At 38.4% G+C, this 17194-nt stretch overlaps 1 protein-coding gene across 3 annotated transcripts in view; it reads left to right on the plus strand.

The window, feature by feature from the left end:
• Nucleotides 1-8981, plus strand: part of TRAM1 (translocation associated membrane protein 1) — a 33775-nt gene extending 24794 nt beyond the window's left edge. For all 3 annotated transcript variants that reach the window (XM_070382279.1, XM_070382278.1, XM_070382280.1), the window contains one exon: nucleotides 7398-8981. In XM_070382279.1, the coding sequence (XP_070238380.1) occupies nucleotides 7398-7421 (24 nt within the window). In that variant the 3' untranslated portion in view covers nucleotides 7422-8981. The remainder of the gene's footprint in view (nucleotides 1-7397) is intronic.
• Nucleotides 8982-17194: the final 8213 nt, after the last annotated feature.

Consider the following 17194-nt stretch of genomic DNA (forward strand, 5'->3'; position numbering starts at 1 on the left):
ACTTTGAGCCCCTCTAGACCAGTGTGTACATGGGCAGTTTTAATGAGTGAGTATCCTGAAGAGTGATAGTACTTGCGGACATCTTACTCATATTTAAAAAACAAGACCTTTCAGCTCCTTTCATCTGCCCTTTAGTCCCAAGAGGAACAGCTCTTTTATAATTCCTGATTGTTTGGCCCTTAATCTTTGACTTTGCATCTCACCTCTTTTCTCCTTCTGGCTTTTGATTGAAAATGCATTGACAGTGGAATAATTTTTCAACTTGTAGTATTATAGTTGGAACTATAAGACAAGACATGGTTTTAAAATCTTTGTCATACACAGTGGTGGTTTGCTCCTTTTGTGTCCTTATATCTGATAGTTTATGTCCTCCAGTCTTGTCCTTATTCAGGTTTGTATCAGCAACTCTTAACCCTTTGTATGTCATATGAATTTTAGTGCATCTTGGTCAGTTTCCACACACACACAAATATCTTCACTGGGGTATTGGGTTGATATTACATTGACTCCATAGATCACCTGAGGGAGAATTGAGTATTTCAACCCATGAGCATGTGTGTGTGAACATCCAGTCTTTCCCCTTTAAGTATGGTGTTACCTGTCCATGTGTGTGTGCGCGCACACACTTCAGTCATATCCGACTCTTTGTGACCCTACAGACTGTAGCCCACCAGACTCCTTTGTCCATGGGAATCTCCAAGCAAGAATACTAGAGTGGGTTGCCATGCCCTCCTCTGGGGGATCTTCGCAACCCAGGGATCGAACCCATGCCTCTTACGTCACCTGCATTGGCAGATGGATTCTTTGCCACTAGTACTAACTGGGAAGTCCCGAACATGCTGTATACTCCCACTTATATAGAGTATCTCTGATTTCTCTCAGTAATGTTTTTTAATAACTGCTTTATTGGAATATAATTCATACACGAGAAGTTGACCTTTTAAAGTGTACATTTCAGTAGTATATTCACAAAATTGTGCATACCACTGCCTAATTCCAAAAGATTTGTATCACCCAGAAGAAACCTCATGCCCACTAGCAGTCATTTTCCATTCCCTCCTTTCCTCTGCCCCTAGCAACCTCTTACCTGTTCTCTGTCTATAGATTAGCCTTTTCTGGACATTTTTTTTTTTTCACATAGCATGTGTTTATTTTTTTTTTCTTTTTAATAACTTTATTGAGATTAAATTCACATACCATATAATTCACTGATTTAAAGTATACAGTTCAGTGGCTTTTAGTAAATTCACAGAATTGTGCATGTATCACCACTATAAATTTTAGAATGTTATTGGTGGTGGTGGTGGTCTAGTTACTAAGTCATGTCCAACTCTTGTGACCACATGGAAAGTAGCCCACCGGGCTCCTCTGTCCATGGGATTTCTCAGGCAAGAATACTGGAGTGGGTTGCCGTTTTCTTCTCCAGGGGATCTTCCTGACCTAGGGACTGAACCATGGTCTCCTGCATTGCAAGCAGATTCTTCACCGACCCAAAAAACTTTGAACTTTTAGTTTCCACTTCTCAGTACTCTTAAGTCTTCCAGCTCTCAGATCAGATCAGATCAGTCGTTCAGTCATGTCCAACTGTTTGCAACCCCATGAATCGCAGCACGCCAGGCCTCCCTGTCCATCACCAACTCCCAGAGTTCACTCAAACTCACGTCCATCGAGTCGGTGATGCCATCCAGCCATCTCATCCTCTGTCGTCCCCTTCTCTTGCCCCCAATCCCTCCCAGCTCAGAGTCTTTTCCAATGAGTCAACTCTTCGCAGGAGGTGGCCAAAGTACTGGAGTTTCAGCTTTAGCATCATTCCTTCCAAAGAAATCCCAGGGCTGATCTCTTTCAGAATGGACTGATTGGATCTCCTTGCAGTCCAAGGGACTCTCAAGGGTCTTCTCTAACACCACAGTTCAAAAGCATCAATTCTTCGGCGCTCAGCCTTCTTCAAAGTCCAACTCTCACATCCATACATGACCACAGGAAAAACCATAGCCTCGTCTAGACGAACCTTTGTTGTCAAAGTAATGTCTCTGCTTTTGAATATGCTATCTAGGTTGGTTATAACTTTCCTTCCAAGGAGTAAGCGTCTTTTAATTTCATGGCTGAAGTCACCATCTGTAGTGATTTTGGAGCCCAGAAAAATAAAGTCTGACACTGTTTCCACTGTTTCCCCATCTATTTCCCATGAAGTGATGGGACCGGATGCCATGATCTTCGTTTTCTGAATGTTGAGCTTTAAGCCAACTTTTTCACTCTCCACTTTCACCTTCATCAAGAGGCTTTTTAGTTCCTCTTCACTTTCTGCCATCAGGGTGGTGTCATCTGCATATCTGAGGTTATTGATACTTCTCCCGGCAATCTTGATTCCAGCTTGTGTTTCTTCCAGTCCAGCGTTTCTCATGATGTACTCTGCATAGAAGTTAAATAAACAGGGTGACAATATACAGCCTTGACAAACTCCTTTTCCTATTTGGAACCAGTCTGTTGTTCCATGTCCAGTTCTAACTGTTGCTTCCTGACCTGCATACAAATTTCTCAAGAGGCAGATCGGGTGGTCTGGTATTCCCATCTCTTTCTAGACAACCACTGATTTTCTATTTTCTGTCTCTACAAAGTTGCCTATTATGTATACTTTATAAAATTGGAATTATGGAACATGTGATCCTTTGTGACTGACTTCTTTCATTTAGCAGATGTTTTCAAGATTCATTGATGTTGTAGCATGTCCCAGTACTTTATTCTTTTTTATGGCTGAATAATATTCCATTGTATGGATATACCAGTTTTACTTATGAGTTGATGAGCACTTTTAAACTATTATGTATGATACTGCTATGCACACTCATGTACAAGCTTTTGTAGCACGTGTTTAAAATTTATATATATCATACATGCGTGTGTCAATACTTCATTCCTTTCCATGGCCAAATAATAAACGAGTGTATGAAGATACAGTGTTATGTTTATCCGTAAATTGATGAATATTTGGATTGTTTCCATGTTGGGGCTACTATGACTGATGCTGTTAATATTCATGGACATATTTTTGTTTGAACACCCAGTTTTTGCTGTTTGGGATACATACCTAGGAGTGGAATTGCTGGGTCATATCATAACTGTATATTTAACGATTGGGAGAACTGCTAAACTGTTTTCTGAAGTATAACGTTGTATTAATACATTCATCATTTCACATGTTGATATCCAGTTGTCTCTGCACCATTTGTGAAAAAACTAGTTTTCATTTAATTGTCTTGATACTCTTGTTAAAAATCAGTTAATCATAAAAGTAGTAATTTATTTCTGGCTCTGTTCTGTTCTCTTCATCTGGATGCCTGTTATGCCCTTGTCTTGATTACCGTAGCTTTGTAGTAAGTTTTGAAATCATGAAATGTGAGTCTGCCAGTTTTGTTTTTTTCATGTTTTGGGTATTCTGGGTGCCTTGCATTTTCATACAAATTTTAGGATCAGTTTATTGTTTTCCTGCAAAAAAGTCAGCTGGGCTTCATTTGGAGTATCTTGGGTCTATAGATTGCCTTGGGGAGTGTGAACATAGATGTCTTTATGTCTTTTGGGGTCTTTAATTTTTTCAATTAAATTTTGTAGGTATCAGTGTATAAGTTTTGCACTTCTTCATTAAATGTATTCCTAAGTATTTTATTCTTTTTGATGCTGTTGTGAATAGAATTATCTTCTTAATTCCATTTTTGGATTTTTCAGTGGCAGTGTACAGAAATGCAGTGGAATTTTTGCATATTGATCTTGTATCCTACAACATTGCTGTACTTATTGGGGTTTTTTTAATTTTATTTCATTATTTAGTTGCATTTTTGTGGATTTCTTTGCATTTTCAATATACAAGCTCATGTCACCTGCAAAGAGATAGTTTTACTTTTCCCTCTTCAGTCTGGATAACTTTTATTCCATTTTCTTGCCAAATTACCCTGGCTAGAACCTCCAGAACAATTTTGAATAAGCGAAAACAGACATCCTCACCTTATTCCTGATCTTAGTAGGAAAACATCCAGTCTTTCAACTTTAAATATAATGTTACCTGTGAGTTTTGCCTAAATGGTCTTCAACATATAGAGAAAGTTCCTTTTTTCCTTAGTTTGTACTTTTTATCGTAAAAGGATGTTTGGTTTTATCACTTGCTTTTTCTTCAACTGTTGAGATCGTCAAATGGTTTGTATCCTTTATTATCATGCATGTGTGCTCAGTCACTTCAAGTGTGTCTGACTTCCTGTGACTCCATGGACTGTAGCCCACCAGGTTCCTCTGTCCATGGGATTATCTTGGCAAGAATGTTGGAGTCGGTTGCCATTTCCTCTTCTAGATTATCATCATGGATTATTTTTTTAATGTTAAGCAAACAGAGCAATCCTGGGATAAAGCTCACTGACTGTTAATGTACATACATAATCCTTTGAATGTCACTTGATTTGACTTGCTAGTATTTTGTTGAGTATTTTTATATCTATATTCATAAAAAATATAGATATATATTTTTGGTAATGTATTTCCTGGCATAAACCCAAGTTGATGATAATTTGCTGGATGGTTTTTTCAATATTTTGTTAGGATTTTTGCAGCTGCGTTCATGTAAAAGATTAGGCTAAAATTAGCCCTTTTGTCAGGTTTTGATATGAGTTTTGCTGACTTTATAAAAGATATTGGGCAGGTTTGTCCTTCATGTAATGCCAGCATTTCTTATTTAAATGTTTGGAAGGATTCACCAGTGAAGCTATCCAAACTAGACTTTTCTTTATAGGAAGGTACAGATTTACATTCTTTAATAGATAATAGGATTATTCAAATTTTTTATTTCTTATCATTTCTCTTTTGGTAAATTGTATTTTTCAAGGATTTATCCATTTCATCTAAATTTGTGAAATGTATTGATGTAAAATTATTCATAGTATCTACTTATTAATGCCTGTGAAACAGCAGTGATTCCCATTTTCCACTTCCTGTGTAAGTAGTCTATGCCTTTCTCTTTTTCACTTCCATCAGCCAAGAACCAACACTTGTCTTCTTTTGCTCATTGTCTCAGTTCTGTCATTGATTTCTGTTCTTATTTCCCTTTCTTTGGGTTTAATTTGCTGTTTTGTTATTTGTGGAATCATTTATTTTTACCCTTTCTCATGAATTACTTGCAATTTAGGGCAGACTTCCCTTTCAGCAATGCTTTACCCTTATTTCACAGGTTTTGATACATCTTTTTCATTATCATTCAGTTTCAAATATTTTATGATTCCAATTGTGATTTCTTCTTTGACTCGTGGATTATTTTTAAGTACGTTGTGTAGTTTACAAATATTTGGGTGTTTTCTAGTTTTTACTAGTGATTTCTAACTTAATTCCTCTGTGGTTAAAAAAACATACTCTGAATGATTTCAATTCTTTGAAGGTCCAATTTGTTGGGACCTTCATTATGTCTCGTCAAGTGTTCAGTTTTGATGAATGTTCCCTTTGGACTTCTCAAGGATGTGTACTGTGTGTTTGTTGAGTATGTTGTTCTATAGGCAGGCATCAGGTCCATTTGTGTGGTCCAGTCTTCTGTGTCTTTACTGACTTGGTGGAAGGAGTTCTGCTTGTTCAGTCAGTTATTACAAAAGGTATTGACCCACTTCTCCTTGTAGTTTGTACGTTTTTGCTTTACATATTGTGAGGGTATATTACAGGTGCATCAAAGTTTAGGGTTGTTATAAATCCCTGTGGAACGTGTCCTCTGTTATTGTCACATGGCCATCTTCATCTCTAGTTAGTCTGAATTCACTCTAGCTCACCAACTTTCTTGTAATAAAATGTTATATTATATCATGGTGTACCTTTTCTACCTGAAACCTTTTCTTGTCCCTAAATATAAATTGTGTCTCTTGTAAGCAGTGTGTAATTTGATTTTAGTTTTTTCACCCAGTCTGACAAAATTGTTCTCTTTTTTGACGGTTAAACTATGATGTGCCTAAGTTTGATTTTCTTTGTGTATATCCTGCTCTGCATTGTACCTAGCTTCTTGAATCTTGACTTGGTTTCTTTCACTGTTTGGGGGAAATTCTTCACCATTATTTCTTCAGATATTGCTTCTGCCCCATTCTATTTCTCCTGTCCTTTGGGAATTCCAGTACATGTGTTTAAACCCCTTTACCCTGTCCTTTTATATCTTTTCATGCTTTTCTGTTTTTTCCATCCTTTGTTTTCTGAGTTTCAATATGAGCATTTTTTTCTAGTTCACTAATCTCTTCTGTTGTGTCTAATCTATTAAATTTTTATTAAATTTATATTTTTAGTTGTGGTATTTTCCAGTCCTAGGATTAAATGATCTTTGAGTCCTTGGATGAAACTACTTGTCTCTGCATTTATTTTTATTAGTCATTGTTTTATTAATGTCCCTGTCTGACAGCTCCACATCTGGCTCATCTGAGGATCTATTTCTGATATTTTTTTTCTCTTAGTTGTCAGTCATTTGGTCTTGTTTTCTGACATACATGGTAATTTTTAATTGAATACTGAATGTTTTGTGTAAAAGAATGTAGATACTACGGCTGCATCAATAGAAACTCTGGATTAAATATGAGTGAATCATTCTATGTCACTGAAGCCGATCTGTTTCCAATTTGCCCTCATTCCTAGGACATCAACTATTTCTAAGGACTTTCTTCTCTGACAGGCACTGAATACTTATTTTTATCTCCCTGTCATTGTGAGACATCCCAATTCTCTTGTAGCTTTTTGTCCACAGAGGTACTCTGTGCTGGATTTCTGAGCCTTGGTTGTTGTGTGTGCACATTTGTGTATATGTGTGTGCTATGTGCTTATTTAGTAGCTGGCAGATCCCTTGGGGGAGAAATATACTTAGCTGACTTGTTTTTTTTCCCCAGTGCCTTCAAATAGCCATTTTTATGTTCTCCTTTTATGGGTATTTTAAGAGGGAGGATTGGTCTGACATCAGTTATTTCCACCCTAGCTTGAAGAAAGCCATTATAACACTCTTAAACATAAGAGTTATCCAAAATGCCACTTTTTAAATATGTTGTAAAGAAACATATCCCCAAGAACCTCCCTTGTCTGCTGTCCAGTGTAAAAAATATTCCTGTTTTTCTATGAAAGTGTTGGCTTTGCAGACTTTTTTTTTGAACTATTTTTTTAGATATAATTGACATATTATAATTCCTTTTAATTTCCTGCTTTCAGTTCATTGTGTTTAACTTGTTAGCAGGTTTTATGATTGGTTAAATACTCGAATGGATTAAGCACTAGTAAGTTTCACCTAAGGGCATAAGAGCATATATTGGGTTTTAAATTTTCTTTTCTGAAGGTACCTTTATGTATAAAAGATATTGTCATTTACACTTATTTATAAAAGAAAGTAATCCTGATTATTTTTCTCTTTTCAGAAAATGGTGTCAATGGAACAGTAACTTCAAATGGAGCAGACTCTCCCCGTAATAGAAAAGAGAAATCTTCATAATGAATTATAATCTAATTGATTAATGTCCCCAAAGAAATCTGCTTTTTACTATATCTTTCAGCACTAGAGATTGTTTTCTGTTCCTGAAAATACATTTTCTGCTCTTTGATTCTTGCTACTATTGTATTATTTCATGCATTTTTTAAAAGGGCATTTGAGGGGAGGATGATTCCTATGAGTGAAAAAAATGTTTTAGCTTAGACTAAGCTACCTGCCTTCAAAATAGTGTAGGGACCACCGTCATATTATATTTTATTTTATTTTGTTTTTTATCTTTAAGCATTTTTCTAATGATTTGAAGAGATAACTATTTACAAAAATTATACATATCAGTGATAACAATTTCTTGCTCTCACCAATTTTTTATATTAAGCAAGATGGCCTGTTCCAGCAGGGTCATATTTTTTAAGTTATCTTTCAGGGCAAAATGGAAATAATACAAAGTTGGATGTCAAATTTTAATATGTTTTCAGTGTTCTCTAATTTTTAGGAATTTTTGTAGCCTTTACACTTGGGAAAAAAGATTTGTAAATTCACCAAAATACTTGTGTGCTTTATTTTATAGTGATTGGTAATGTTACATCCCCATTTTTTTAAGGAAAAAACATACTTTTGGTTACGATGTGTGGAGATATATTGCCATGTATATTGAATCAAAATATCTTAACATAAAAGTACTTGTGAAGTAATATCTTTCTTGTGCATTTTCAACACTTCTAAACTGGAAATCAGAAAATTAAATGTTTCCTATAGAGAAGAAAATTTGACCATAGCCCTTTTTGATATGTTTATTAAATAATGATTCTTAATGGGGCTTGTCATAAGTTTGATATGCACAGGATCTTAGAAAAATACTGTTTAACCTGAAAACCCTTTTAAAAAATAATGCCTACTTGATTTATATACATGAAAAGGATGTCAATATTTGGAAAATATTTAATGCACTAACCTCAAATTGAAAATTCAGGTGGATAAATAGTCTTATAAAAGACAGTGCTTTATGTTATAACTGTAGCTTTGGTTCCATCCTTATTTGAGAAACCATTTATCTGTATAAAACATATTTTTGGATAAATATATATATATATATATTTGTATCTCTACAGAAAGGCTCTAAAAAACATTTGAGTAAAATATTTGGTTCCCTTTTCTATAATTATCCTTTCAAATCTTTATAGCTGTCCTTGGGTTTTTGTCATCTTTACAAGACACATATTGCTCCTTTCAATGTTCACATCTGGCTCCCCACTTCTCACTTCTGTCACCAGCTAATGTTTGCGCCATTTTTAGTATAAAAGTTGCAGACCTGGTCGCTCTGCAGTTTAATGAGTTGCCATGCTGCTAGAAAGTGCTTTCTGTTTCCAGCTGTTTACCTACTTCCTGGAAAAAGTAGTAGCTCTCTGTAGCATCATGGAGTTTCCGTGGAACCAAATCTCTGCCATTGAAAACCGGCCTTATATTGAACTATACGTTAAGAAATCAATCAGAATAAAAATTTTTACTTTCACAAGCTGCATCTTGAACGTTTTCTTTGTTAGCAAATTTTACACTATTTTTAGTGTCTGATCTCACTAAAAGGTACACATTTATTTTTATAAGTGAATTTTTTTAACGTGTGTTTTTGGCTGCACTGGGTCTTTGCTGCTGTGTGTAGACTTAGTGTAGTTGCAACAAAAGGGGGCTGCTCTCTGGCAGGCTCTCAGGCCGTGCTTCTCCTGTTGGGAGCACGGGCTCTAGGGCACCAGCTTCAGTAATCGCAGCTCACCAGCGTAGCTGCCTGAGGCATGTGGTATCTTCCCTGTCTCCTGCATTATTGCAGGTGGATTCTTAACCACTGGACCACCAGGGAAGTCCTGTACACGTTTAAAGAGTATACTTTTGATAAACATTTAGAATAGCCTTTCCTCCAAATTAACACGTGTTCTACCAAGAAACATGATTAGTTTCATGTATTATTTATGAGAGCATGTCTAAGAAAAAAAATAACCAAATTCAGGGACTGTTGGGCTAAACAAACTTAAAGGTGTGTCTTTTTTTACTGCCAGACTGGCCGTCCTTTACATGCATACGTGCTTCCTGACACACCTAGAGTGACAGCAGTGGGGACCCAACATGCAGTGGCTCCACACTCAGTCGAGCAAACTTCTATGAAATTACACCACTTGCTACAGGTGCTGCAAAGCCATACAGCATATGCTGAGGGTTTTGATGGGAAGCCATTGGCGTTACAAAACACATATATGCACCAGTGTACTTGTACAGGCTAAGCCCTAGATCCCCTCCAAGCAAAGTTTCCCACAGAGGCTGCGTGTCACCCAGCCTCTGTCACACTCTGAAGCCTGGGGGAAGCATCACGGAGTGAACTTGAACTAGTTGTTTTGCCACTTTGGGGGTGTCTCTCCCTCTGTAAGATGCCTTCTTGCCTGCATTTTAGGATATGGCTGTGAGTGGCCCAGGTGGACTCTTCTGGAAAAAATGGATTAACATTCTTCCAAAATTAGTTGTGCATAGTCTTGAAGTTCAGAACTAATCCTGGAGCAATGCTTGTGTAAGTGAGGAAATGGGAGAGAAACCTGTCACATACATGTTGGCAATAGCTAATGACACCCGTTATGTCCAAGGTGTTGCCAGATGTTTTCATAGAAAACTAGTTCTGTGGCCTGTCTACAATCAATAAAAATCAGTTAATATTGATCACCTGTTTGCATTTTTTAAAGAGTAGCCTTCAAAGAAACTCTGGAGGAAATTCTAGGTTAGTGCTTGAACAGATGTTTTTCCCCTGAAGAGATGTTAGGTGTGATACTTGATTCAGTTAACAAAGCATCATCTACTGTAAAACTTCAACAGAAAAGATAATGCAGAGTAGAAATTAGCTAGTGTTGAAAGAATTAAAGACTTAGTTAAAGAATTAACTAAGGGCCTGAAGAGAGTAAAGGGAGTTGGACTGAGTACGTGTTTTAGAAGCCCTGGGTATACAGCTCAACCCACTAGAATGGAAGACAAGACAAATCTACAGCATAGGGAACTATATTCAATATCCTGTAATAAACCATAATGGCGGTTATTTGAAGTAGAATATGAGGACTTCCTTGGAGGTCCAGTGGCTAAGACTGCTTCCAATGCAGGGGGTACAAGTTCAATCCTGTCTGGGAACTAAGATCCCACATACCATGTGGTGTGGCCAAAAACTTTTTTAATTGAACAAGAATGTACATAGGTATAAATTAGTCACTTTGCTGTACACCACAGAAACTAACACAACATTGTAAATCAACTGTACTTCAGTAATAGGGCTTTGTCCATCTGATTACTGAACACTGTGTAAAGCCATTAGCCATTCACATTAGGCAGCACCCACCTATGGCTTAGCTCTATCCTATGAAGACAGCAGAGAGCCAAGCCTTTAAAAAGAGAAACTAGTCTTGTGCTTACCTAAGCATGATTTGCTTAACAAAAAGCTGCACAAGGTACCTGTGTGTCACACATCACCCAGCTTTATCCAAAATTCAAGAAAAGGCTAAGCCAATTTGCCTAGCTTAACTATTTTTGTGAAAACATTATTACTACATTTGCCTAAAGCTGAAATCAAACATTTTGTGTTTTAAAAAAAAGAAAAGCAAAAATTTAAGAAGCTTAGGTTCCATCACATAATTATTAGTAACTTTGAATTTACATTGGCCAAAAAAAGAAATCTCTTATTTTGAAGATCCAAACTTTGATGATAAATAACTTGCTGGTTTCCATGAACATTAATAAGTACACAGTGGCAAAACTAGAAGGCCAGACTTCAAATCTTGACTCCTCCACCCATCAGCTCTGTATGATCTAGTTAACGTCTGTGACTCAAGTTTCCTGAGAGTGATAGCACTGTCCCCGTGAAGTAATTCTAAGAATGGATTGTGCATAGCTCCATGCCTGATGCCTGTCAAATGTTATTCGTTAGCTCACAAGTTTGTGACAAACAGTTCATGGAATGAATGGCTCATAGTATTATTAAGTAATTTTAGTTGTTAACTACTTTACCCTGTAAGACCTCATTGCATGAGGCTGATGCGTACTTGCTCACTGAGCAAGGACAGTGCTCCATGGCTGCTGCCCTCAAGCTCAGGGGCCAGCGATGCTGCAAGAGATGTTCAAGTCACCATCACAGCGTTTAGTCATTGGAAGACTGCATGCATGCTTTTACCCCACATGAGTGTTCATAAAGCAAACTTTCAAGTCTGTATTGAATGGTTTACATTTATGTGATACAATAATCATAAAAGTAAATAGTATGTGTAATCTCTAAAAAATGATTTTTTTAAAAATCAGATACCTATGGTTATGAAACTATACTTTCATTTAGATGGCGTGTACCACTTCCAGAGAGCTATTAGCTGCTTAGAATTGCCTTACCTTCTAACAGAAAGATTCAAACTCCATCAGGTAAATGAGCATATTTACCTAGGAAAGGAAAAGGGTGTATTACAAGATAGTGTTTATCAAGAAATTTGAGCTGATCTCATAAAATGTGCTAGAAATTACAACTGGACTGGAGGGCCTAGATAAGGCAGATACCCAAGTGTGGATAATATATGAAACAGACCAAAATCTGAGGACTGAGGTTGCTACTCTTGTTATATGTTGGTTGACTGACTTCTGGACTAATAGTTTCTTTCTCCCTCAAATATGAGAAACTATAGTAATACTCCTTGTGAGAACAATTTGAGATTAATGTTTCAAAAATGCAACTTTACCAAATTTAGGTTACTAGTGATCTGACCAAATAGAGTGGTCCTTTTCTATTTCTTGCTGATTTCATTCACAACAAACAAACAGAACAGTAAGACACAGGTAGGGGCTTCCCTGGCAGTCCAGTGTTGACTCTGCAGTTCCACTGCAGGGGGCATGGGTTCGATCCCTGGTCAGGGAACTAAGATCCTGTATGCCATAGGGCACAGCCAAAAACAAGCAATTAAAAAAAACCCAGAACAGTAAGACACAGGTTATCTGTAACTCAGATCAGAGGGGAAAATGCTCATACTGTATCTATGCTAATGAAAGATTCAGTTCAGTTCAGTTCAGTCACTCAGTCCTGTCTGACTCTTTACGACCCCATGAATCGCAGCATGCCAGGCCTCCCTGTCCATCACCAACTCCCCGAGTTCACTCAGACTCAGGTCCATCGAGTCAGTGATGCCATCCAGCCATCTCATCCTCTGTCGTCCCCTTCTCCTCCTGCCCCCAGTCCCTCCCAGCATCAGAGTCTTTTCCAATGAGTCAACTCTTCCCATGAGGTGGCCAAAGTACTGGAGTTTCAGCTTTAGCATCAGTCCTTCCAATGAACACCCAGGACTGGTCCCCTTTAGGATGGACTGGTTGGATCTCCTTGCAGTCCAAGGGACTCTCAAGAGTCTTCTCCAACACCACAGTTCAAAAGCATCAGTTCTTCGGTGCTCAGCTTTCTTCACAGTTCAACTCTCACATCCATACATGACCACTGGAAAAACCATAGCCTTGACTAGACCGACCTTTGTTGGCAAAGTAATATCTCTCCTTTTGAATACGCTATCTAGGTTGGTCATAACTTTCCTTCCAAGGAGTAAGCGTCTTTTAATTTCATGGCTGCAATCACCATCTGCAGTGATTTTGGAACCCAAAAAAATAAAGTCTGACACTGTTCCCACTGTTTCCCCATCTATTCCCCATGAAGTGATGGGACCAGATGCCATGATCTTTGTTTTCTGAATGTTGAGCTTTAAGCCAACTTTTTCACTCTCCTCTTTCACTTTCGTCAAGAGGCTTTTTAGTTCCTCTTCACTTTCTGCCATCAGGGTGGTGTCATCTGCATATCTGAAGTTATTGATACTTCTCCCAGCAATCTTGATTCCAGCTTATGCTTCTTCCAGCCCAGCGTTTCTCATTATGTACTCTGCATAGAAGTTAAATAAGCAGGGTGACAATATACAGCCTTAAGTGCTTTTAAAAAGTGAATTCAATTCTGTAGGATTAAGGTCTAGAAGACTACCAGGACTACGTTAGAAGACTGGTTATTAACCAAATTCTAATACACATATGAAGCTTTAAAGAGTTCAAAGAGAAAATACTCAAGGCTTGGTTCAACCTTATCTTCAAAGAGAACTTGGGTAACTACACATCAGTCATTCTCCGTGAATAGAAAGCCCAGTTCTAACCTAGAAGTCATTTCTCAGTTGATACCATGACACAGTGGGTCAGCTCTGTCTCAGTGCAGAAATAATGGTACCAAGGAACAAGAGGAGGATGGGAAAAGAGCCCTTTAGCCAAAAAAGAAATGTCTTTCTGAAGTGAAATATTCTGCAGTAATTTTCATTGAAATTTATAGAGCACATCTCTAAATATTGGCCATTATACAGAAAGCAGGCTCATCTCATTTATTCTTCTGTGATACAGCATCTTAATTTTGCATGGTCTGTGGGTTTTTTTTTTTTCCAATGAATACTAAAACAATAAAGAATTTGAAAAGCAAAGCCATTTTGCGGAATGTAGTTTCAGGTTTAAGTAATCATGGCTCTCCTTGCTTTACTGGATTTTGATGAGCGCCAACGTTCTAATTACAGCCCAGCGTCTCTCGTTCAGCCGGCAGTGCCAATCATCCTCCATTATGAATGGACGTGGGTAAGTGCCCCGTTAGCTGCTGCAGCCACCACTGTCATTTTCCGCTCCCGCTCGACCACGTCAGCGCTCCAGTCTCCATCGGCAAGAGCAGCTGTACTTCCTGTACTCATTAACCCAGCTGCCCTTGACATTTGTTCCCTTTTTTAAAAACTAATGTCACAAATTCTCTTCTAAAGGAAACACTTCTGGCTTGTGATTTTTTTTTTTTTGGTATTGATTATTTCAGCTGTTTCTTTATGTAGGAGCTACACTTCCAGCTGAAAGAATCCTCTTCCATTTCACACACTGGGCTTCAAAATTCCAAATAGAAGCCCTACACATTACTATGATCTGATGTGATAGAACAGCCAATGGGAGGGACCAAGCTGAATGTAGATCCACAGCTTCACTCTTTGATCTGGAAATTTGGCTTTAGAAGTAGTAGAAGTTTCTTTCTGTTATTTCTAATCGCCTAAATAAAAAAAAAACTGAAGTTACCAGTTATGTAGGGTATTTTTATATTTGGTGATTTTCATTTCAGAGATGCTGAGTTTTAATGGGTTCATACTCAGCTCTGCCTCCCCTTGAGCTCTGCAAATGTCTATTGCTTTTTTTTTAAACCTTTTTATTTTATATTGGAGTATAGCCAATAAACAATGTTGTGATAGTTTCAGGTGGACAGCAAATTAACTTGGCCATACATATACATGTATCCATTCTCCTCCAAACTCCCCTGCCATGCAGGCTGCCCTATACATTGATCAGATACAATGTGCTCTACAATTGGTCCTTGTTGGTTATCCATTTTAAATATAGCAGCGTGTAAGTGTCCATCCCAAACTTCCTAACAATCCCTTCCCTCGATCTCTCCCCCTTGCGAATGTATGATCTTGTTTCCATTAATTCCACAGCATCTTTATCTTTCCCTGCATGCAGCAGGGTCCCAATGTCTAGCATCTTGCATTTGAAATGAAAGAAATGGGGACAGGATATTTGCATTTTTACATTCTGGTAGAGCAAAGCACCGGAAAAGGCAATGGCACTCCACTCCAGTACTCTTGCCTGGAAAATCCCATGGACGGAGGAGCCTGGTGGGCTGCAGTCCATGGAGTCGCTAAGAGTCGGACACGACTGAGCGACTTCACTTTAACTCTTCACTTTCATGCATTGGAGAAGGAAATGGCAACCCACTCCAGTGTTCTTGCCTGGAGAATCCCATGGACGGGGCAGCCTGGTGGGCTGCTGTCTGTGGGGGGTCGCACAGAGTCGGACACGACTGAGCGACTTAGCTTAGCAGAGCAAAGCACTAGCCTCTCCCACATCAACCCCGAAAATACACTCCCACAGCCCATTCTTTATCCTCCACACTCTTTTTTCCCCAAAAGACACAATAATACTCTATTGATTCTAGACTGAACTCTCCCACCCCCATACTTCAGCCTCTCTGACATAAGAAGGGGTTTTTCAATCAATGGCATGTCACGATTGGCAGAATTTTTTCTCAATGTACATAAAATAAGGACTTTTTTTTTTTATGGTGATTTCTTAGATTCTATGAAATGCAGTAAAACTGCTGCTGCTGCTGCTGCTGCTGCTGCTGCTGTTGCTAAGTTGCTTCAGTCGTGTCCGACTCTGTGTGACCCCATAGACGGCAGCCCACCAGGCTCCTCTGTCCCTGCGATTCTTCAGGCAAGAACACTGGAGTGGGTTGCCATTTCCTTCTCCAATGCATGAAAGTGCTAGCATTTGTTAAAGGCTTCAGTTCAGTTCACTCGCTCAGTCATGTCTGACTCTTTGCAACCCCATGAATTGCAGCATGCCAGGCCTCCCTGTCCATCACCAACTCCCGAGTTCACTCAAACTCATGTCCATCCAGTCGGTGATGCCATCCAGCCATCTCATCCCCTGTCGCCCCCCCTTCTCCTCCTGCCCCCAATCCTTCCCAGCATCAGAGTCTTTTCCAATGAGTCAACTAAACACCCAGGACTGATCTCCTTTAGAATGGACTGATTGGATCTCCTTTTCAGGGACTCTCAGTCATCAGTCCAGTTCAAAGATCAGTTCCCATTGACTTCACAGTTCAATCTCCATTTAGAATGGACTGGAAAAACCATAGCCTTGACTAGACCGACCTTTGTTGGCAAAGTAATATCTCTCCTTTTGAATACGCTATCTAGGTTGGTCATAACTTTCCTTCCAAGGAGTAAGCGTCTTTTAATTTCATGGCTGCAATCACCATCTGCAGTGATTTTGGAACCCAAAAAAATAAAGTCTGACACTGTTCCCTGTTTCCCCATCTATTCCCCATGAAGTGATGGGACCAGATGCCATGATCTTTGTTTTCTGAATGTTGAGCTTTAAGCCAACTTTTTCACTCTCCTCTTTCACTTTCGTCAAGAGGCTTTTTAGTTCCTCTTCACTTTCTGCCATCAGGGTGGTGTCATCTGCATATCTGAAGTTATTGATACTTCTCCCAGCAATCTTGATTCCAGCTTATGCTTCTTCCAGCCCAGCGTTTCTCATTATGTACTCTGCATAGAAGTTAAATAAGCAGGGTGACAATATACAGCCTTAAGTGCTTTTAAAAAGTGAATTCAATTCTGTAGGATTAAGGTCTAGAAGACTACCAGGACTACGTTGGAAGACTGGTTATTAACCAAATTCTAATACACATATGAAGCTTAAAGAGTTCAAAAGAAAATACTCAAGGCTTGGTTCAACCTTATCTTCAAAGAGAACTTGGGTAACTACACATCAGTCATTCTCCGTGAATAGAAAGCCCAGTTCTAACCTAGAAGTCATTTCTCAGTTGATACCATGACACAGTGGGTCAGCTCTGTCTCAGTGCAGAAATAATGGTACCAAGGAACAAGAGGAGGATGGGAAAAGAGCCCTTTAGCCAAAAGAAATGTCTTTCTGAAGTGAAATATTCTGCAGTGATTTTCATTGAAATTTATAGAGCACATCTCTAAATATTGGCCATTATACAGAAAGCAGGCTCATCTCATTTATTCTTCTGTGATACAGCATCTTAATTTTGCATGGTCTGTGGGTTTTGTTTTTTTTTCCAATGAATACTAAAACAATAAAGAATTTGAAAAGCAAAGC

The sequence above is a fragment of the Bos mutus genome, chromosome 14 (genome assembly GCF_027580195.1).
Source record: "Bos mutus isolate GX-2022 chromosome 14, NWIPB_WYAK_1.1, whole genome shotgun sequence".
Classification (NCBI taxonomy): domain Eukaryota; kingdom Metazoa; phylum Chordata; class Mammalia; order Artiodactyla; family Bovidae; genus Bos; species Bos mutus.